General features: G+C 38.6%; 1 protein-coding gene and 1 pseudogene across 1 annotated transcript; both read right to left on the reverse strand.

Annotated features, from left to right (window-relative positions):
• Nucleotides 1-955: 955 nt before the first annotated feature.
• Nucleotides 956-1900, reverse strand: LOC126079416 (olfactory receptor 502-like). The gene has a single exon (XM_049890412.1). The coding sequence runs from the start codon at nucleotides 1898-1900 to the stop codon at nucleotides 956-958; it is 945 nt and encodes a 314-aa protein (XP_049746369.1).
• An 11500-nt stretch (nucleotides 1901-13400) lies between these two features.
• Nucleotides 13401-14341, reverse strand: LOC126079078 (olfactory receptor 502-like; annotated as a pseudogene).
• Between the last annotated feature and the right edge of the window lie 8789 nt (nucleotides 14342-23130).

A 23130-nucleotide genomic window follows, 5' to 3' on the forward strand; every position in this document is an offset into this window, starting at 1 on the left:
TGCCCTTTCTTTGTGTTTACAAAAAGATGCAATTTGTGTCTAAATCATTAAGTGGGGACAGGATACAGAAGTAAATGTAGCAGTCATCAGCATATAGAGGTGAATTTAGTCTGTCCAGAGGGGCAGTCACTATTTCAGCTGAGAAACAGTCCCGTCCCCTGGAGTTTTATGAGCAGGATGTGGACCTGATCATAAATTCCTCCAGGAGTTTCTTCCTCAGAGACTCAATGTCACCAGTTTGCTGGATTCTCCTGGAAATCCTTTTTTGCTTTTGTTCTGCTCAATCCCTGATGAGTTTGGAAACCCCGTTTATTCCCTCAGAGGAAGTCATCTCTTCTGATAAAAAAAATTGACTAATTCACAGGTTAGCCGGGGTGGTCTCATCCTCATCCCCTCTGGGGACCCCTCATATCTAAGGCCGGAGTCAGAACCAAGAAACACAGGCTGGAATTTTAAGAGTCCATAGAGGCCAACCCCAGCAGATACGCTTTCTCTGTGCACCATGTCTATAGCAGTTTTACTGTCTGGTTCCACTTTGTTATTTCCCCTTAGAAGGTACTCAGTCAAGGCAAAACTAGGATTATCAGGCTCACCTCAGCAAAATCTGCTGTTGAAAATGAACACAACATTGACGTTTGGACATACAATAACCTTGACATATGACTTAGAATTGGTTTTGAAATATAATATATGAATAAAATATAAAAAGGATTTTCAGCAGATTAAGATTTTCCTCATATGGACCAATTTGTGTTTCTGAATTCTAAAATCAATTTAATTTATTAAAGTTAACTCACTATTATCTCTAAATTACTATCTGAAGATCCACCCCTACATATACTATGAAGCTCATTCCGGCTAATTATATACAGACATATTTTGCTCACAGGAACCAAACTTCATTTAATATTACCTTAATGGTATATTACTGCATCAAACCCTACAAAATAAGAGGTTAAGAAAATATTTTTCTACCAAGCTGCCTCTTGAGAGCAGCCTTAATCTCATTATTCCTGAGACTATAGATGAGGGGGTTCAACATGGGGATTCCCACCACGTACACCACAGACAGCACCTTGTTCTGGTCAGTAGAGTAGCTGGACTTGGGCATCACATAAATGAATGTAACAGTCCCATAGAACAGAGTGACTGCAGAGAGGTGGGAGGTGCAGGTGGAGAAGGCCTTGTGGCGGCCCTCAGTGGAGTGCATCTTCAGGATGGTGATGAGGATGTAGATGTAGGAGATGGCTATGACAAACACTGTGACCACAATGACGGAGCCAGCAGAAAATGAGGGGACCACTGCAGGGATACTGACATCAGAACAGGAAAGTTCCACTAAAGGAGCAAAGTCACAGAAAAAATGATTGACTTGATTTGGTCCACAGAAGAATAAAGAAAAGAATGAAATCATAATGGAGGAAGCATTGAGAAAACCACCTACATAAGCCACAGAAAATAACTGATCACAGACTTGCATGGACGTTTTAGCTGAATAAAGCAGTGGGTTGCAGATTGCTACAAAGCGATCATAGGCCATGGCAGCCAGAAGAAAGCACTCAACTGTTCCAAAGAAAGCAGCTGATCCAAGTTGGATTGCACATCCAGTGTAAGAGATTGTATTTGTCTCCACCAGGAAGTTTACAAGCATATTGGGTGTGACAGAGGATGAAAAGCTTATGTCAGCCAAAGCCAAGTGGCTCAAGAAAAAATACATAGGATGATGGAGCTGAGAAGAGATTCTGATCAGAATGATTGTGCTGAGATTGCCAGATATGGTCACCAGATAGATGCATAGGATGACCATGAAGAGGATGACCCGAAGGGTAGGATCTTCTGTTAAGCCCAATAAAATGAACTCTGTCACTGCAGTGTGGTTCCCATCCACTAGGGAATCCATGAGACAATGTAGCTGGTGTCAAAAAAGATCTGTGATGAAAAAATTGCATTAAAGAAGTTATCGATTTCAGGGCTCCATTTTCTATAATACACATATGGAAAGTCATTATAAATAAAGATATCCTTCAAGTGGCATTGCATATTAATATGTAATGATAAATATATATTTGTCTTTACATGTTGATATGCAATTTTATGTATATTTTTATATATACATATATATATGCAGTTATTGGCAAAAATGCCAGAAAATTCAACATACAATGATTTTCTTTTTTATATTATTTTTTTCCAAAAATCCTTTTAAAGTGGTTTTAAAGCTAAAGAATAAAAAAACATAGAAGCTGATTAGAATAACAAAAGGAATGGTGAGTATAATACCAAGCAAAATAGAGGTTTTGTAATGAAAACTTGAGAAAAAACTATCATTTATTACAAGTTTCATAAATGATAAGAACAGGGCTAAGAATTCTATATATACCCCAGAAACCCAGTGCTATTGAGTCAATTCTGACTCATAGTGACCCTATAGGACAGAGTAGAACTGCCCCATAGGGTTTCCAAGGAACAGGTGGTGGATTTGAACTACTAACCTTTTGGTTATCAGCTGTAGCTCTTAGCCACTGCACCAACATACATAGTTCCATTTTATTTTCTATAAAATAATGGTAAGTGCTCTGTTTATTATTTTGTAAATGAGGAAACCAGGTGAAAGAGAGTGTGTAGCTTGCACAAGGTTACATAGCAAGTATGGAGTCAAAATGTGAATGCCAAAAGTCTGACATTTCTTTAGTAACTATGTTCTAACTGAAGTTTAATAATAATACCTCAATGTCCAATACACTTGCCAATAGGTGGATATTAGTTTATCCTTTTAGCTTTTTAACAGCTAATGTATAAGACAGAAGAGTAGTTAGTTACATTTTTTACAGTGTCTGTGGGTCACTATGGAGCCCTGGTGGTGCAGTGGTTAAGATCTAGGCTGCCAACCAAAAGGTTGGCAGTTCAGATCCACCAGCTGCTTCTTGATAAGCATATGGGGCAGTTCTACTCTGCCCTGTAGGGTCCCTATGAGTCAGGATTGACTCGATGACAATGGGTTTGAAGAACAGAAATGCAATTGCTTTTGATAATAGTACCAGAAGGAAATTTGAAATTAGGGATGAATGGAGTCAACTTTGTAAATTTATTCAATTTGCAAACATTTGTAATTAAAATATTATTGTTTTATCAAGTACCAGTAGCCCCCGGCTTTGACTGGTTTCCATTCTGAGAACCCTGTGTAAATCGGTCTGACGCAAGTCAAATACTTCATTTTTTTTTTTTTTTTAGTTTTCTTAGCCTGTTATACAGCAGCGTTTGAACAGTAAATCCTAACATTGAACATCTTTGAATGAGTATTTGAGAATAATAACATCAGCCTATTATGCACTGCAACAGTGTATATAGTACATATTACTAAAGGTGAGATACAAAACAAAAACAGAGGGTCCTGAGTGTGGTTCATCTGTAACTCATGAACTGGGGACTATGTATAGTTTGAAATGTCAGTCTAATTACTATGCAGAACACTATATGAGTGATAATCAGGATATTACCAAAGTGCATTTATTCAAGCAAATAAAATCATTTCCTGCTGTAACAATGATTTCTAATTGGAGCATTGTAGAATAAAATTATATTGTTTTTAACATAGTACAGGTACGCATTGGTCCATGATATGTTCTGTGAAATAGGATGTTATGTGATTTGGACGTTATGCTAACACCACATTAAAAAAAAATTATGGGAGCCAGCTTCCAGTCATCCTTGTCACTGCTATTGCCACTAATGCTCCTGCTGGAGCGGCAGGCAGAGGCCACTGGAACAGGTGGTGGTAGGAGCTGAGTCAGAGGAAGTGAGGAAGTCAGGCGGCAGAGGGCAGAGAGCCCCCAGCCAGACCTGATGGTCTGCCAGCCTGAACTGCAGGAGCAACCAGGGACCCCACAGCCCCAGCTTCAGCCACTGCCTGACAAAACCCAAGAGCCCATGTCCAGAGTATTGTCCTCTGACTCACCTGCCTGTATCCGACTCATTGTCCAGTGCTGCAAGAGTCTGAGTTTGGGGTGTTTAAAACCATTAAAAAAAAAAAAAGGGGGCAAGTTATTTCCAAGTCGTAGCAACACTATATAGGACAGAGTAGAACTGCCCTATAGGGTTTCCAAAGAGCAGCTAGTGGATTTGAACTGCTGATGTTTTGGTTAGCAGCCAAGCTCTTAACCACTTGCCACCAGAGCTCCATTAAAACCAATAGAGGGAAATAAACAAAAGTAGTGCTGCTTTCCATTAAAAAAAAAAAAAAAAAAAGCATGGGACCATGGACTATATGCTGTCCAGTGTTTTCAGACACACATGCCTCTGTACAGCTGAATAAAGTGTAACCTAAAAATTTTAAAGTTTGCACAGGACCACCCAGCTAGTGGCTATATTAGCGCACAACTCCAAGCTTTCCAGCTTTAAGTTCTGAGCTTGTCTGCTGTTAAAAGCATTCAGATCCATGAGCAAAGTAAGTTTTTCTGCCAAGCTATTTACTAACAATAAATACCCAATGCATCTCGGAATCCACTCCACGGCAGTGTTTTTTTTTTTTTTTTTTTTTTTTTTTTTTTAAGGGTAAATATCTTGTTTAGATAGTGCTGAACGATCATAGAAGTTTCTGGTCATATGGAATCCTGGTTACGTGGATTGTCCCCTTTTTATTCACGTGAAACTGTGAAAACAGGTAATTCAGCCAACGATTCTTACTAGCTGGTTGATTGCTTGATTATGTTTGCCCTGTTTGCCATCCTTGACTTGTGAGTACAGAGCCTTAGAAACTAATGTTTCTCAAATGATAAGTGAAAATCAATATTTCAGATTCATTCACACACAGAAAAAAAAAAGACAAGAAAATTCTCACCTCTTGGAATAAAACCTCACTCATCGTTGTGGTTACATGGATTATCCTTTATTATCGTTTGCCTCTGGGGATAAACCTGCGAAGACTCTGGAGATTCAGATGTGGATTCAGAAGCCCCATGGAGCGTTCTGGAGCGCAGATTGAGTAGCTGCCGTCCACACAAAACCACAGCCAAACCCACTGCTGCTCAGAGTATTCCGACTCCTAACGACCCTCGAGGACAGAGTAGAGCCTCCGCTCAGAGTTTCCAAGGAGCAGTGGCAGATTCTAACTGCCAACCCTTCGGTTAGCAGCCATAGCACTTAACCACTAAGCCACCAGAGTTTCCACACACTATTCTGTAAATCCTCAAGTGGTCAGTTTATTCTTATAGTGCACAGTCCTATAACTTTCATATAATAATTATTGAGGAATATAATGTAAATTGTCTTAGGGTCTCTATGAGTCGGAATCAACTCTATGGCAACTGGTTTGGCTTTGGTTTTCTACCTAAATATTGGTTCCAAGTTTACCTTGATATTTCTGATTAAGGGATACTTAGTTTTTTAGTGCTAAACTACAGATATAAAAAGCCAAGCTTAGCTTTATCCATTCTGTATTCTTCATTGATAAATATTTTTTACTGATATTATAAAACAAGTCATTAAGTACCTTGGGGAATATGAGGTGGAACTTTATGTAAAGTTGAATTTTAAATAACAAGAATTATTAAGACACGTACATTGATTATTATAGCAAAGGTTAGAAAATACACACCTTGAAAACTGTTTAAGGTAGAGAGCTAAAGTATAAAAAGAGGCTTGGAGGAACTCCAGATAAGAAATACTCTTTCACTCACTGTCAATGCCTCAAAGGGTTGCCTCCTGAGGAGCAATTTACCGTATAGACGGGATAGTCGCGGTAAACAGGTGTTGTCAATCTGAAGACAAAAATCTTATCCTAATTCTCTTGCTAATCCTAATTTTAGAAACTCTTATCTCCCTTCCTGAAGAATGAGTGAAGTAGGGTTTTCCTTCAGCAAAAGAAGAACCAACATTCATTCAAAGCTTATTTTGTGCCAAGAACTACGCTTAACATTTTACATGAATTTAATCCTCACAATTACAGCAATTTCATGAGGTTACCTGCTTTTATTATGCTTATTTTTCACATGAGAAAATGGAGAACGAGGAGTTTAAGCAGCTTGTGCTAGTGGGTGAAATACAATTATTCTTAATATTAATACAACACAGGAATTTCAAATTAGGGAATAGTCACCTTTTGCAAATGGATTAAATATTTATAGTTAAAATATTGTTTTATGAAGGAGCGTGAAATATCAATCCATTCACCCTACAAAACACCATATGACTAACACTCAGGAAGTAATTCAAGTGCAATTATCCAAACAAATCCAATCATTTTCGACTGTAATGATGTTTTCTAATGGGAGTTTTGTAGAATGAAATAATATTATTTTTGGCATAGTATGCAGCTGAATAAAGTATAGCCTCATAAGTTAAGAAGTTTAGCCAGGATTACCAAGCTTGTGGCCAGGTTGACCCTCATCTGCAAATTTTCTGGCTTTTTATCCTGAGCTTTGTCCATTGTGCCTTGTTGATTGTGATTCTAGCACTTTCAGACCCATAAATAAAGTAAATCTTTCTGCAAAGATGTTTATAATAATAAATCCCCAAAGAATCTAGAAAGCTAATGAATTAATTACCATTGTGGTGAATGTTGTGTGTAGTGTTAAAGATTATATGAGTTTCTGGATTTAGGGTGGATAAATAAGCAGTCCTGGTAATTTGAATTAAGCTCATTTTTTCCTACTCACCTGACTAGAATCTTAAGAATTCAATCAAAGTTACTTGCTAGTTGACAGCCTGATTACATCTGCCTGGTTCCCCAACTATGGCTTGTGAGTACAGACACAATCTTAGAAGCAAAGTGTTCTCAATGATGAATTATAGTCAATATGTCAGGTTCACTCATAGATGCTGAAATCTTACCTCTTGAAATAATTCGTTCATCCTCCAGTGATAAATTCAAAGTCACTGTGGTTATACAGCAGTCATCTTATCTTTCTATTATTGTTTGCCTTTGGGGATAAAGTTCTTTGAAGATTCAAATGTGAATTCAAAGCAGCAAAGATCATTATCACATTCTCCAATGGAGATTGAACAGTTCAAATCAAAAATACACAGCTAGTCTTAAGGGTTCTGTCAGTTCTCAAGTGGCCTGTTTATATTTCTAAGTAGGTGTTGGTGCACATTCATTTGACGATTAGTGAGTTCTAATAAAATAAATGTCTTATAACTAAATGTTAGTTTTTAATTTACTTCAATACTTCATCATAAGGAATACTTAAGTTCATATATAGAAGGTAACATTATCTTCATTCATTCAGCTTGTTCATTTTGTAAGTATTTGGTAGTGAGAGTAAGAAAGTCTGTATGATACCTTTGGGAATATGAGGTAGAACACCAAGTAAAGTTGAATTTTTAATAAGAAAATTATTTAAGACACATATTTTTTTCTAGCAAAAGTTATCAAAATAATTACCTTAAAAGTTGTATAGATTGAGAACTATGAAGTAAAAAAGTTATGAATGATTTCCAAATAAGACAGTCTTTCATACTGCATGCCTCAAATGGATGACTACTGGTTTGTGGCTTATGTGACTAGGGAGATGATGGTGGAAGGAAATATCTTCAACCCAAAGACTCAATATAATTCTCTTGCTAATCCTCAATTTATCAAGTCCTCCCAATTCTCACCTTGGTGGAAGTGGGGGAGTGGCTCATAAAAATAGTGGCCCAGCGCTCCATTCTATACATATACTAATAAGCCACTAGACAGCAACTAACAACAACGACTAATGCTGTTGAGCATCTTTTCATTTGTTTTTAAGCCATCTGAATGCCCTCTTCAGTGATCCTTTTGCTGTCATATCTGATAATCCATCATTAAGAAGTACTTCCTTTAGCCATGCCCCTGCATTTTCCTGTAAGAATCTTATGGTTTCATGTTTTGCTTCTTCATCTATTAAAAAAAAAATTTTGTATTATTAGACATGGATTCTGGTTTATTTTTCTGCACATGGAACTCCAATTTTTCCAGCGCAGTTTATTGAAGAGACTTCTTTCCCAATCAAATACATATCCTTATCGAAAATCAATTGACCATAGACATATTATTTTATTTCTGCACTCTCAATGCTATTCCATTGGTCTATATGTCTACTATTACACCAGTCTCAGGCTCTTTTAATTAGTGTGGCTTTATAGCATGTTTTGAAATCAGGAAGCCTGAGTCCTGCAACTTCGTTCTTCCTGAAAATTGCTTTAGCTATTTGGCGTTCCTTCTCCTTCCATATAAATTTGAGAATTGGTTTCCATTTCTGCAAAAAAAAAGGCTGTTGGAATTTGATGGGGGTGGCACTGAATGTGTAGATTGCTTTGGGTAGTATTGACAGCTATGTTAATCCTTCCAATTCATGAACACATACTCTCCTTTCATTTATTTAGGTCTTTTTTAAAAATTTCTTTTAGTAAGGTCCTCCGGTGTTTTATGTACAAGTCTTTCACCTTCTGTAGCGAGGTAGCAACAGTGTCGTACCTTGTCTGACTTCAGGGAGGATGAGAATCAGCATTAGCACAAAGCTGACTCTTCAAAGTTTTTACTAATTCTGACACCAGCTGTCCTCCCCACTGCACTCTCTACTTCTCTGCTGGGTTTGATAATTTGTTGCAACGGCCACACACAACTCACAGGCCATACTCACACTTACATAGCTTATTAAGGAAGTAACATGGGATCAGGATTAACTTGGAAGTGTCTTGGTAAAACACCAGATTTATACTCTGCTAGTTGGGACTGGCTCAAAGCTAATGGGTTTTTTTTTTGTTTTTTGCTTTTGAGAAATAAAAACAAAGAGCTTTATTGAAGGCTAAAACATATCACGAAACAGGCAGACACACAAGCACCCAGGCAAGATGCTGTACTGTGTTCCTAACTTCAGGGAGAACAGTGAGGTTTTATCAGGTGGAACAAACAAAGGACTACAGATGCGGGGAGTGAAGGGAAGAGTTACATGGCAAAAAATTACAAGGACTTTCTTAAACTACAAGCTTTCCTAACATTAATCTCTAACCTGTCTACCTGTTTGGCCAAGACATTCTTCTTAACATCAGTAAGCCTGTTTGCTACACTCTGAGATTGTTACATCCTGAGATTTGTTAAACAAGGCATTCTGTTGGCAGTCATTTTAATTACAGTGCTACATCTGCCTCTTCCCCCTTCTTAAGCTAACCGGCTTATGACTTTACCTAGTTACGGGTTTACAAGGAATTAGCAGAAACCGAGCAGGAGACTCCAGTGATTGAAAATGTAGTTTAAGACTTGGTTAACTGATGTTTACCTCATCTTGGTTACGGAATTATAAGACAGTTATAGGCTTCATCTTAACATTATCAATTCTATTTCCTAACCTCCGTGGACATGCTTGAGATAGGCATTCTTTTAAGAACAAGCTGAATAAACATTCTTAATAAACACTTTCAACGAACAATTCCTCATCCATGCCAGAAATCCTGTTATTGCTCCCTTTGTGTTACACACAGTTAAATTTTGACAAAGAGGCTGAATTTTCTCTTTAGAACAATAGAAGTGAAGATTTCACTTTAATTCAGAATGGAGTTTTAATTTAGCCCTGAAGTCATCCATTCAGTTATGCCGCTAGGTTAGTTTTAAGGTTTAAAGTCCGCATACATAGAAGTAACAAGAATAACTCAGGATATAGTTCTTCAATTAGGATACCTTCTGCTTGGTTTCTGCTGCCAGGCTCTTACTCTCAGGACTTGGGCCTGGCCTCTACCTCTGCCCCTGTTGGCCTGGCCTCTGTCCCCACCTGGTCCTGGCCTCTGCCTCTGCTCAGGCCTGGCCTTGAGCTTATTAGCTCCACCAACAAGTGCCTGGAGGCACCCCACTACAGCAGCAAGCCTCCTACCTAAAGGCCCTAAGTTCTCTTGTTCCATGGATCAGCAAGTGCACTGTAGACATCTCACTCCATGGGCCAGGAAGCCCACCACGCTGTCTCACGCTGGTCTTCAGTATTACAGCTCTCTCTTTCTCCCAGGTCTAATATTCTCAGTATGGGAACCCCGTGTCCAAAATACACACTCCACTTCAGGCTCTTCTTGGTGTTAGTGAGGTACCCCTTCAACCTCTGTGGGATGGTTGCTTACATAGGCAAGTGGCTCAATCTTACTGGGCAGCGTTTACACACCCGCTTTGCATAATAAGTGACCAATCCCCTCACTGGACTAAAGTGACCAATCCCTCTCAAGTGGCTCCATCTAACCGACATTTTCTACTGGCAGGAACTGGCTTCTTCTCTGGGTAACTGTAATAGCGGAAACTGTACCAGTTCCTCAGGGCCCAGAGAAAAATCTCCCAAGCTACGCATAGAAACTCCTTTCCCTTATATTCCTATCTTGTTTGTTTTTACCATGAAAGGGTGTTGAATTTTGTCAAATGCCTTTCCTATATTGATTGAGGTGAAAAATTGGTCCTTTTCTTTGTTCTGTTAGTTTGCTGTATTATATTGATTGACTTTCTAATGTTCAACCACCGTTGAATTTCTGGGATAAATCTCACTTGATTATGCTGTATAATCCTTTAATGTTTTTTGATTTGGTTTGTTAGTATTTTCTTGAGTTGATTGTATTAATTTTTAAGTTTCTTTTAATTCTTCAAGTTTAACAGTATTATAGTGTCTGTTAATCTCTTTATCTTAGTCTTAGCAATTCTGTTTCTATGGTTTGTTGTTTGTACTGGTTCCCGTGTTTAGTCTCTTGTTTCATTTTGCATGGGACATTAGTTTTCAGTCTTTGATGATAATTATTGGTAGAAAAGCCTTGGAATGAAGTCTTTGAATGAAGACCTCTCTCCAGATAGGATGTTTATGTATTTATTCAGGTCCACTTGTCTTAGACCACCTTACCCTAAGTTCCAGGCTTAAGTTTCCCTAGGTTCCCAGGGCTGAAAATCTGTACAAAGGCTTGTTTACTTCATGTTTCTCCCTACCATCACGGTGTATATGAGGTGCATGAATTAGACTTCTCACCTGGACATGCCCTAGGCTTTGATTTCTGCCTCTCTCACTCCAAAAGAACACTAAATCCACAGCTCCACCTCTTAGCTTTTTCTTCTACTTCTCAAATCTCCTCATTGTAAAAGCATTTTTGAGTGCTGAGCTCACTTCTCTGGGTAATCAGGGTTTATTTGGGTTCTGAGTTATTATCCTTTAAGCTCTAATATGATTTTATGATATACTTAGTATTTCATCAAGCTTTTATTTAGTTGTGTTCATCATAAGAGTTGATTAAAGTTGCCAAGCCTGCCATTGCTGGAGTGGAAGCCTCAAAGGTCAATTCTATGTGTGTGCACAGGTATCAGCTAGCACAAAGTGTCTTCACCTATTTCGATCCTTTGCTCAGATGTTACCCTCTCAGCGAGGTCTACACTAACATGTCAGTGTCCCTTACTCTGCTTTGCTTTTTCTTCCTCCACAGCACTCACCAGCTTCTAATAGTCTATATCATGTCCTTGCTGTGTTTGTTGTCTGTCTCCTTGGCTAGAATATTAATTTCAGGAAGGCAGAAACCTTTGTTTGCCACTTATTTCCAGTAGTCTATGTGGTACCAGAGTATTAGAAGCACTCAGTATAATTTTTTAATGAATGAAATGATTAATGCCATGTGATGATTAAATTTATGTCAACATGAATAGGCTATGGTGCCCAGTTGTTTGGACAAACACTAGTCTAGATGGGGCTAAGCGGATTACCTTCCATAATGTGGATGTTCTTCATCCGATCCCTTGAAGGCCTTACAAGCAAACTGTGGTTTCCTGAAGCAGGATTCAACTTCAACACTGTAAATAGACATTGCTGGAATTTCTAGCCTTTTACCTGACATATGGATTTTGGACTTCCTAGCCTGCCTAATCCCATGAGCCAATTCCTCAAAATCAATCTTTCTCTCTCTGGTGGCACAGTGTTTAAGCACTCAGCTGCTAACCAAAAGGTTGGCAGTTAGAACTCACCGGCCACTCAGCAGAAGAACGATGTGGCAGTCTACTTCAATAGGGATTACAGTGTTGAAAACTCTATGGGGCAGTTCAGTTGAAATCAGCTCGACCACAACCAGGTTATTTACATATATTCCAGACTATGTATACGGCCCTGGGTAGGGCAAATGGTTTGCTTTTGGTTACTAACCTAAAGGTTGACAGTTCTAACCCACCCAACAGTGCTGTGGATAAAAGACCTGGCAATCTGCTTCCATAAAGGTTATAGCCAAGAAAACCACGAGGGGCAGTTCTAGTCGGGAGTACATGGCATCACCGTGAGTCTCGATTGATGGCAACAGGTTTAGGTCCCCTAATCATGTGAGCCAGTTCCTCTAGAAAAATCCTTCCCTCTCTTTAGCTGTGTTCATCATGAGAGTTGCTTAAAATGACCAAACCTGCAATTGCTGGAACAGAAGGCTCAAAGGTATATTCTCTCTTTTTCTCTTTCTACTGGTTCTGTTTCTCTACAGAACCCTCAGTAAGACATGCCCTTTATTTCTCTTCACAAAAAGATGCAATTTGTGTCTGAATCATTAAGTGGGGACAGGAAACAGAAATAAATGTAGCAGTCATCAGCATATAGAGGTGAATTTAGCCTGTCCAGAGGGGCAGTCACTATTTTAGCTGAGAAACAGTCTAGGCCTCTGGAGTTTTATGAGCAGAATGTGGACCTGATAATAAATTCCTCCAAGAGTTTCTTCCTCACAGACTCAATGTCATCCAGCTTGCCGGATTCTCCTGAAAATCCTTTTTTTGCTTTTGCTCTGCTCTTTCCCTGATGAGTTTGGGAACCCTGTTTATTCCCTCAGAGGAAGTCATCTCTTCTGATGTGACTGAGCAGTTCACAGGTTAGTCAGGGTGGTCTCATCCTCTTAGACTCTGGGGACCCCTTATATCCAAGACCATAATAGTCAGAACCCAGAAACATAGGCTAGAATTTTATGAGTACACAAATACCAACCCCTGCAGTTAAGCTTTCTATAAGCACCATGTCTTTAGCAATTTTACCATCTTGTTCCACTTTGTTATTTCCCCTCAGAAGGTACTCAATCAACGCATAACTAGGGTTATCGGGCTCATCTCAGCATAATCTGCTGCTGAAAATGAATACAGCATTAAAGATTTGGAGGCCTGATAAACTTGATTTATGACATAAAACTGGTTTTGAAAAATAATATATAAATAAAGCTTAAAAAAGATTTTCAGCAGATTAAGATTTTTTTTCCTGTGAACCAATTTGTGTTTTTTTTTTAATTTAATTTAATTTATTAAAGTTAACTCACTATTTTCTTTGATTTACTGTCTGAAGATCCACCCCCATGTATACTACGAAGCCTCATACTGGCTAATTATATGCAGATATATTTTGCCCACAGGAATCAAATTTCTTTTAATATTACCTTAATAGTATATTATTACATCAAACCCTACAATATAAGAGGTTTTGCTAAGAAAATATTTTTCTATCAAGCTGACGCTTCAGAGCAGCCTTAATCTCATTATTCCTGAGACTATAGATGAGGGGGTTCAACATGGGGATCACCACCAAGTAGAACACAGACACCACCTTGTTCTGATCAGTAGAGTAGCTGGACTTGGGCATCACATAAATGAATGTAACGGTCCCATAGAACAAAGTGACTGCAGTGAGGTGGGAGGTGCAGGTGGAGAAGGCCTTGTGGTGGCCCTCAGTGGAGTGCATCTTCAGGACGGTGATGAGGATGTAGATGTAGAAGATGGCTATGACAAACACTGTGACCACAATGATGGAGCCAGCAGAAAATGAGGGGACCACTGCAGGGATAGTGACATCAGAACAAGAAAGTTTAACTAAAGGAGCAAAATCACAGAAAAAATGATTGACTCGATTAGGTCCACAGAAGAATAAAGAAAAGAAGGAAATGGTAAAGGAGGAAGCATCGAGAAAACCACCTACATAAGCCAAAGATAATAACTGCTCACAGACTTTCGTGGACATTTTAGTTGAACAAAGCAGTGGGTTGCGGATTGCTACAAATCATAGGCCATGGCAGCCAGAAGAAAGGACTCAAGTGGTCCAAAGAAAGCAGCTGATCCAAGTTGGATCCCACATCCAAAATAGGAGACTGTATTTGTCTCCATCAGGAAGTTTACAAGCATATTGGGTGTGACAGAGGATGAGAAGCCTATGTCAGTCAAAGCCAAGTGGCTCAGGAAAAAATACATAAGACGATGGAGCTGAGGAGAGATTCTGATAAGGATGATTGTGCTGAGATTGCCAGATATGGTCACCAGATAGATGCACAGGATGACCATGAAGAGGGTGACCCAAAGCGTAGGATCTTCTGTTAAGCCCAGTAAAATGAACCCTGTCACTGCAGTGTGGTTTCCATCCACCAGGGAATCCATGAGACAATGTAGCTGGAATGAGAAAAGATCTGTGATGAAAAAATTGCATTAAAGCAGTTATAAATTTCATGGCTCCATTTTCTTTAATACACACATGGAAAGTCATTATACATAAAGATATCGTTCAAGTGTCATTGCATATTAATATGTAATGATAAGTATATATTTGTATTTACTTGTTGATATGCAATTATATTTATTTATATTTATTGTTATTGGCAAAAACACCAGAAAATTCAATGTATGATGATTTTCCTTTTTATATTATATTTTTCCAAAAATGTATTTAAAGTGGTTTTTAAATCTAAAAAATAGAAACTGATTAAAAAACAAAAAGAAATGGTGAGTATAATACAAAGAAAAATAGAGGTTTTATATTGAAAGCTTGAGAAAATCTATTATTACAAGCTTAGTGAGTGATGAGAATAGGGCTAGGAGTATATATATTTATGTGTATGTATATATAAAATACATAGATATACACATATCCATATATACCCATATCCGTATATACACATATCCAGTACAAAAATAAACCTGTTGCTGTCTAATCGATTCTCACTCATAGTGACCCTATAGGACAGAGTAGAACTGCTCCATAGGGTTTCCAAGGATCAGCTGGTGAAATTCAACTGCCAACTTTTTGGTTAGCAGCTGTAGTTCTTAACCACTGCACCATCATACATAGTTCCATTTTATTTTCTATAAAATAATATTAAGTGCTTTCATTATTATTTTGTAGATGAGGAAAATGAGTGAAAGAGATTATGTAACTTGCACAAGGTTACATAGCAAGTGTGGAGTCAAAATGTGATTGCCAGCAAGTCTGACATTTCTTCAGTAACTTTACTATAAATGAAGTTAAATAATACTTACCTCAGTATCCAATACACTTGCCAATAGGTGGATATTAGATTATCCTTTAAGCTTTTTAAGAGCTAATAAATGAGAAAGTAGGCTAGTGACTTATGTATTTTACAATGTCTGTGGGTCACTATGAAGCCTTGGTGGTGCAGTGGTTAAGAGCCAGGGTGCTAACCAAAAGGTTGGCAGTTCAAATCCACCAGCTGCTTCTCAGTGACGCTATGAGGCAGTTCTACACTGTCTTATAGGGTCGCTATGAGTCAGAATCTACTGGACAGCAATGGGTTTGGTTTTTGGTTTATTGGTTAAATAAGATCATCTAAAAAGAATAGAGGTGCAATTGCTTTTGATAATAGTACCAGAAGGGAATTTCAAAGTAGAGATGAATGGAGTCACCTTTTGTTAATTTACTAAATTTTTAAATATTTGTAATTAAAATATTATTGTTTTATCAAGCACAGGTAGTCCCCGACTTAGACCTGTCTCCGGTCGGAGAAATCCAGTGTAAATCGGTTCCAACGCAAGTCAAATACATTTTTTTTTAGTTTTCATAGTTCTCTATACAGCTGTGTTTTGAACGGTAAGTCGTAACACTGAACATCTTTGAGTGACCTTCTGAGAATGTTAAAGCAGCAAATTACGTGCTGCAACATTGTATGTAGTACATATTATTGACAGTAAGATACAAAACAAAACCGGACGGTCCTACGTGTGCTTCATCCGTAACTCATAAATTGGGGACTACCTATAGTTTGAAATATCGATCTAATTACTACGCAAAACACTTTATGATTAATAATCAGGACATAACTAAAGTGCATTTATTCGAACAAAATCATTCCCTACTCTAATAATGTTTTCTAAGTGAAGCATTGTAGAATAAAATCACATAATTTTTAACATAATAAAGACACGCATTGGTCCATCATATGTTCTGTGAAATAGGATGTTATGTGATGTGGACATTATACTAACAAGCCCATTACCATCGAGTCGATTCCGACTCATAGCGACCCCATAGGACAGAGTAGAACTTCCCCACAGAGCTTCCAAGGAGCGCCTGGCGGATTTCAACTGCTGACCTTTAGATTAGCAGCCGTAGCACTTAACCACCACACCACCAGGGTTTCTGTTGTATTAGCACCATATTAAAAACCCTGTGGGAGTCAGCTTCCAGTCGTCCTTGTCACTGCTATTGCCACTGCTGCTGCTGGCGGAGCTGCAGGTGATGGCCAGAGGACTGGGTGGCCATGGACAGGAAGTGAGAAAATGAGGGGGGAGAGGGCAGAGCGAGGCCAGCCACACCCGATGTTCTGCCAGCCTGAACTGTGGAGCTGCCAGGGCCCCCGCAGCCCCAGTTGCAGCCACCACCTGACAAAGCCCAAGACCCCATGCCCAGAACCGTGTCCTCTGACTCACCTGCCTGTATCCCACCCGTGGTCCGGTGCTGCAAGAGTCTGGGTTTGGGGGTCTTTAAAACCATTTAAAAAAAAAATTCTTGTGGGCAATCAATTCCGACTCAAAACGAGCCTATAGGACAGAGTAGAACTGCTCTATAGGGTTTCCAAGGAGCAGCTGGTGGATTTGAACTGCTGACATTTTGGTTAGTAGCCGAGGTCTTAACCACTATGCCACTGGAATTTCATTTAAACCATTAAAAACAAACGCGTTGCCGTCAAGTTGATTCGGAGTCATACTGACCGTAAAGACAGAGTAGAATTGTCCTGTAGAGTTTCCAAGGAGCGCCTGGTGGATTCAAACTGCCAACCTTTTGGTTAGCAGCTGTAACTCTTAACCACTACACCACCAGGGTTTCCTTAAAACCGTTAGGGGGAAATGACAAAAGGAGAGCTGCTTACACTTTAAAGAAAAAAAAAATTTTTTTTCACAGACCGTGGACTTGACTATATGTTGTCAAATGTTTTAAGCCACACCTGCCTGTGTATAGCCGAATAAAGTATAATCTAAATATTAAAAAGTTTACCCAGGATCACCCAGCTAGGGGCTGCGTTGGCTCCGATGACCAAATTTTTGGGCTTCACATTCTGAGCTTTGTCCGTTGTTAAAAGCATTCAGATCCGTAAACAAAGTAAGTTTTTCTGCCAAGCTATTTAAAAAAATACCGAATGCATTTCAGAATCCCCTCCATGGCAGTGATTTTTTTTTTTTTTCCAGGGTAAATATCTTGTTTAGATAGTGTTGAACGATCCTGAGCTTCTGGTCATATGGAGTCCTGGTAGTTTGGATTGTCCCTTTTCATTCACATGAAACTGATTGTGGAAACAGAGTCATTCAGCCAAAGATTCTTACTAGCTGGTTGATTGCTTGATTACATATGCCCTCTTTCCCACCCTTGGTTTGTGAGTACAAAGCCTTAGAGAGTAATGTGTTCTCAGATGGTAAATGAAAATCAATACTTCAGATTCATTCACAATAAAAAAATTCTTACCTCTCGGAATAAGAACTCACTCATCTTTCAGTAACAACTCTAATGTCATCGTGGTTACATAGATTATCATTTATTATTCTTTGCCTTTGGGGATAAATCTCTGAAGAACCTAGAGACTGAATTGTGAATTCAGAAGCGCCGTGGAGCATCACCACGTCCTGGAGCGCACACTGAGCAGTTGCAGTCCTCACAGGATTCTGTAAATTCTCACGTGGTCAATGTATTCTTTCGTTTCTCCGTAGATGTTCATGCAGAGGTCTATAAATTTCATTTAACAATTATTGAGGACTGTAATATAAATTGTCTTGTACCTAAATATTGGTTCCAAGTTTACTTTGATATGTCTGATTAAGGGATACTCAGTACTAAACCTCAGATATAAAAAGGTAATCTTCGCTTTATCCATTCTGTATTGTTCAGTGATAAACAATTTTTACAGATCTTTATAAGACAAGTCATTAAATACCTTGGGGAATATGAGGTGGGACTTTATATCAAGTTGAATTTTAAATAACAAGAATTTTTAAGACATGTACATTAATTATTATAGCAAAAGTTAGAAAATACACATCTTGAAAATTCTATAGATAGAGAGCTAAAGTATAAAAAGAGGCTTCGAGGAATTCCAGACAAGAAATACTCTTTCACTGACTGTCAATGCCTCAAAGTGCTGCCTCCTGAGGAGTATTTTACAGTATAGGGAGGATAGTTATGGTAAACAGGCATCGTCAATCTGAAGACAAGAATCTTATCTTAATTCTTTGGTTAATCCTAATTTTAGAAACTCTATCTCACTCACTGAAAAATGAGTGAAGTAGGGTTCTCCTCCAACAAAATAAGAACCACCATTCGTTCAGAGCTTATTTGTGCCGGGAACTATGTGTAACGTTTTACATAAATATAATCCTCACAATTACAACAACTTCATGAGGCTACCTGCTTTTATTATTCTTACTTTTCACATGAGAAAACTGAGAATGAGCAGTTTAAGCAACTTGTGCTAGTGGGTGGGGGGTTCCAACTCCCATTGTCAGTTTCCTGCTTCAAGTGTCAACCACTAACCTGTCCAAATTAATGCCCCAGACCTCCTCTGAAGCTTAAGACTTTCTGGAGAGCCACTAGCAACATGTTCAGCTCACAAGCAAGGACTGCCCAGATATGGGGACAGTTAAAGCCGGTAGGGGCAACCCATAACCAGTGGTGGCTGGAATTTACTGCAGAAACATCCTTTCCCACCCTTTAGATGGACAGTTCTGAAAGGCAATCTCTGTGTTTCCCACACGTTCCAGGGGAATCAAGCTGTTGTAGCAGTGACTTTGATTACACACCCTCGTATTGGCTTTTCCTCCTTGGCTGTTTCAGCCTCAGTAGTTCCTTACTGCTGCTTCTTTGGATCGCCTCCCAAGTGAACTAACCACAGCCAAATCTTTGTCCCAAGGTCTGCCTTCCAGGAAACTCAAACTAAGACAGAGATGTACACCCCTGCCTCCATTAACAAGACAATTAAGGAGGTCTCTGATAATCACCCAGAGTTTGGTGTATCATCCATGGAATGTGAAAGACATACGGATTGCTGTCTGACTCATGCCTACATTGAGAAGATGGCTGGATCTGTAGTCACGTACAGCCTTTGCCATCATTTACCTCTCAACCCTTCTCCAACTATAGCACCATAGGAGCCGGTGGTAGCCTAGTGAGAAAAGGAAGGGAAGTACTTATGTGAGAAATTCCTGGAGATGCTGACCCTGCACTTCTGCCCTCCCTTCCTATTGCAAGCTACTGAGTCTGAGTCAGGCATGGTTGGGCACAGAGCAAAGGGAGCAAAGAGCAAAAATTCTAATTTAGAAGAAATTGAAGTTTTGATTTTAGATTTATCTGAGATTTTTAATTTCAGGAAATGTATGCAGATAGTTGAGACTGGCCCAAAATCTGTGGAATATGCCCGTGATTTTATCTGGAAACAGGGAAGAGGAAATTGAAAGGGAGGCACTGAAGTGACAACAGTGAAAAAATTAAATCACCTTTTGTTGGCATCCTACTGAATCTTTTTCCAGAAATTTTTACATTTTTATTAGAGTGACAACAGGACTTATTTTTACCTATGGTATTTGTAACTTCATATAGTGAATATCATCACTTTGAAATATGAGCTTATTTTGGGAGGTTCTCAATCAAATATTTTCTAATGAATAATTTACGTATAAATAAGTGAAGAAAATAATTAAGCCAGAACCTAGTTGTGCAGGGGAAGGGTAATATTACCATAGCAACATGAATGGTCATAAGAGAAGATAGGCTCAGCAGACTTTACTTCCTTCTGTATAAGTCAGTGAGAAAGCTATGAATGAGTCCAGAGAAATGAGGGACTCACCATATTCTATAACTGTGACAGGACAGTAGTTTAGGCACAGTTCTGAGTATTTGGCAGTAATATGGTCGGAGAGATTTGTATGGTGTTTATTTTGCAGTAAAGGTTTTCATGGCCAACTTCTTGTTCTGAAGAGAAAGTCAAAACAAAAAACTTCTATATGGTGAAATGGGATTTGCTCAGCTGACTACGTCATCAGGGCATCAAGGGATGAATGGGAATCTCTGATTTTCAGAAATAAATGAAGAGTATCTAAAGTGATAAATATTTGCATTATTATAAAAATTATTGTATGACTCTTAATTCCTTTAAGATATATAAAACAAATATAAAACTATAGCACAAAGTTCATAGAAGGAAAATAAACAATAATTTTATCTAAATTGCCAAGAATTGCTAAAATATTAACTATAGGTAAACTGAAAATTACGCCACACGTATTTTTATTTTCATCCTGAGAACCCAAAACCAAACCCACAACCATCGAGTCGATTCCGACTCATATCGACCCTATAGGGCAGAGTAGAACTGCCCCATAGAGTTACCAAGGAGTGCCTGGTGGATTCAAACTGCCCACCTCTTGGTTAGCAGCTGTAGCACTTAACTACTACACCACCAGGGTTTTACCCTGAGGGCAACCACTAAAAAAGTAATGCAAAGAGATATACCTATGCCAATGGATAAATTAAATGGAATTTATTTTTTTTTTCAAATAATCCAAAAGAAAGCACAAAAGAGAAAATGAGGAGCAAAAAAAAAAAAAAAAAAAAACAACCTGATACAGCATCTATGCAAAACCTTCCAGCTAACATCATTATAATTGCAAAATATTAAGCAACTTCCTTCAATGCTTGGGAAAAACTAAGGACGTCCATTCTCATCACTTCTATTCAGCATTTTACTGGATGTCCGAAGCATTGAAATAAGTAATGAAAAGCATGAAGCTGAGCTAAGAAGAAGCAAAATTGTCTCCATTTGCAGATAACTGTTCATGCAAAAAATTCTAAGAAATATACAAAACATATATTAGTGCTAATTTAGTAAGATTGATGCATACAAAATTAATACATAAAAATTAATTTTATTTTTACAAACTAGAAGCAAACTATGTAAAAAGTATTTCTAATAAATAAGTCCTTTTTTTTTGTTTTGCAGAACTCCGTCAAGCAATCTCCAACATTGTTCCTATCACCAATGTCATATTTTTCAACTTCTGTTCCTTCTTTTTGTTTCCAACATTTGCATTCTGACACCAGGAACTGTCGACACATCTTGATGGCACATTTGATCAATTTCAGACTCAGTAATTCTTAAGAATTTTCAATTTTTTGATATTTGGCATTCATGGTTGGTGCGTCAGTTTAAATAAGAGTCATAGTAACTAGTCTTCCTTGTAGGCAGATGGATATTAGCCTATCACTGACAGCATTGTATTTCAGGATAGATTTTGAATTGTTCTTTTTGAAGTGAATGCAATGCCAATTCTTTTCAATTTATAGTTCCTAGCATACAAAAAAAAAAAAAAAATTTTTTTTTTCCGCATAGTAGACCATTTGATTGTCAGATTCAAAATTGCCAATACCAGTCCATTTCAACTCACTAGGATATTGATCTCCAAGCCTTCATTTCATTTTTGACGACTTCCAATTTTCCTTGATTCATACTTTGTACCTTCCACATTCCAGTTATTAATGGATGTTTGCAGCTGTTGTTTCTCATTTTGAGTCATGCCACATAAGCAAATGAAGGCCCAGAAGGCTTACTCCATTCACATTATTAAGGTCACTCTACTTGTAGGAGGCAGTTCTTGCCCTGTTATGTTCTGAGTGCTTTCCAACCTGAAGTGCTCATCTTCCGGCACTGTATCTAACAGTATCCTGTTGTTATCCACAAGGTTTTCGTTGGCTAATATTCAGAAGTTTTATATCACCAGGCCCTTCCTCCTAGTCTGTCTTATTCTGGAAGCTCCACTGAAACCTCTCCACCATGGGTGACTGTCATGGATTGAATTATGTCACCAAAACATATGTGTATCAATTTGGCTAGGTCACGATTCCCAGTATTGTGTGATTGTCCACCATTTTGCCATCTGATATGATTTTCCTGTGTGTTGTAAACCCTATCTCTATGATGTGGATGAGACGTGATTAGCGGCAGTTATGTTAATGAGGCAGGACTCAATCTACAAGATTGGATTGTGTTTTGCGCCAATCTTTTTGAGATGTAAAAAAGAGAATTGAGCAGAGACATGGGGAACTCACACCACCAAGAAACAAGAACTAGGAAAATAGCACATCCTTTGGATGCCTGAGGCCCCTGCACTGAGAAGCTCCTCGGCCAGGGGAAAATTGATGACAAGGACCTTCCTCCAGAGCCAACAGGGAAAGTCTTCCCTTGGAGCTGATACCCTAAATTTGGATTGGTAGCCTACTAGACTGTGAGAAAATAAATTTCTCTTTTTTAAAGCCATCCACTTGGGGCATTTCTGTTATAGCAGCACTCGATGACAAAGACAGTGACCTTCCTGGTATTTGAAATATTGATGGCACAGCTTCCAGAGTCATAGCAACACTCAAGCCACCACAGCACAACGAATTGACAGAAGGGTGCTGGTACTACCTTTGAGGATGCACAATAAAGCCTCTGTCAGTGTGTTGTACTGTGGTGGCCTGTGTGTTGCTGTGATGCTGGGAACTCTGCCACCAGCATTTTAAATACCAGCAGGGTCACCCATAATGGACAGGTTTCAACGGAGCTTCCAGACTAAGACAGACTAGGAAGAAAAATCTGGTGATCTACTTCTGAAAAAATTGGCCAGTGAAAACGTTATAAATAGCAATGCAACATTATCTGACATAGTGCCAGAAGATGAGCACCTCGTGTTAGAAGTCACTGAAAATACAACTGGGGAAGAGCTGCCCCCAGAAATGGAGTCAACTTTAATGACCTGGATGGAATAAAGCTTTTAGGAACTTCATTTTGCTGAGTGGCATGACTCAAAATGAAAAGAAACAGCTGCAAAACATCCATTAATAATGGGAACATGGAATGTATGAAGTATGAATCTAGGAATATTGAAAGTCATCAAAAATGAAATGGCCAGCATAA

This window comes from Elephas maximus, chromosome 7 (assembly GCF_024166365.1).
Source record: "Elephas maximus indicus isolate mEleMax1 chromosome 7, mEleMax1 primary haplotype, whole genome shotgun sequence".
In the NCBI taxonomy this organism is placed as follows: domain Eukaryota; kingdom Metazoa; phylum Chordata; class Mammalia; order Proboscidea; family Elephantidae; genus Elephas; species Elephas maximus.

Excerpts from the sequence above, each read along its gene's own strand:
- LOC126079416 (XM_049890412.1), bottom strand. The coding sequence starts at position 1,900 with ATGGATTCCCTAGTGGATGGGAACCACACTGCAGTGACAGAGTTCATT.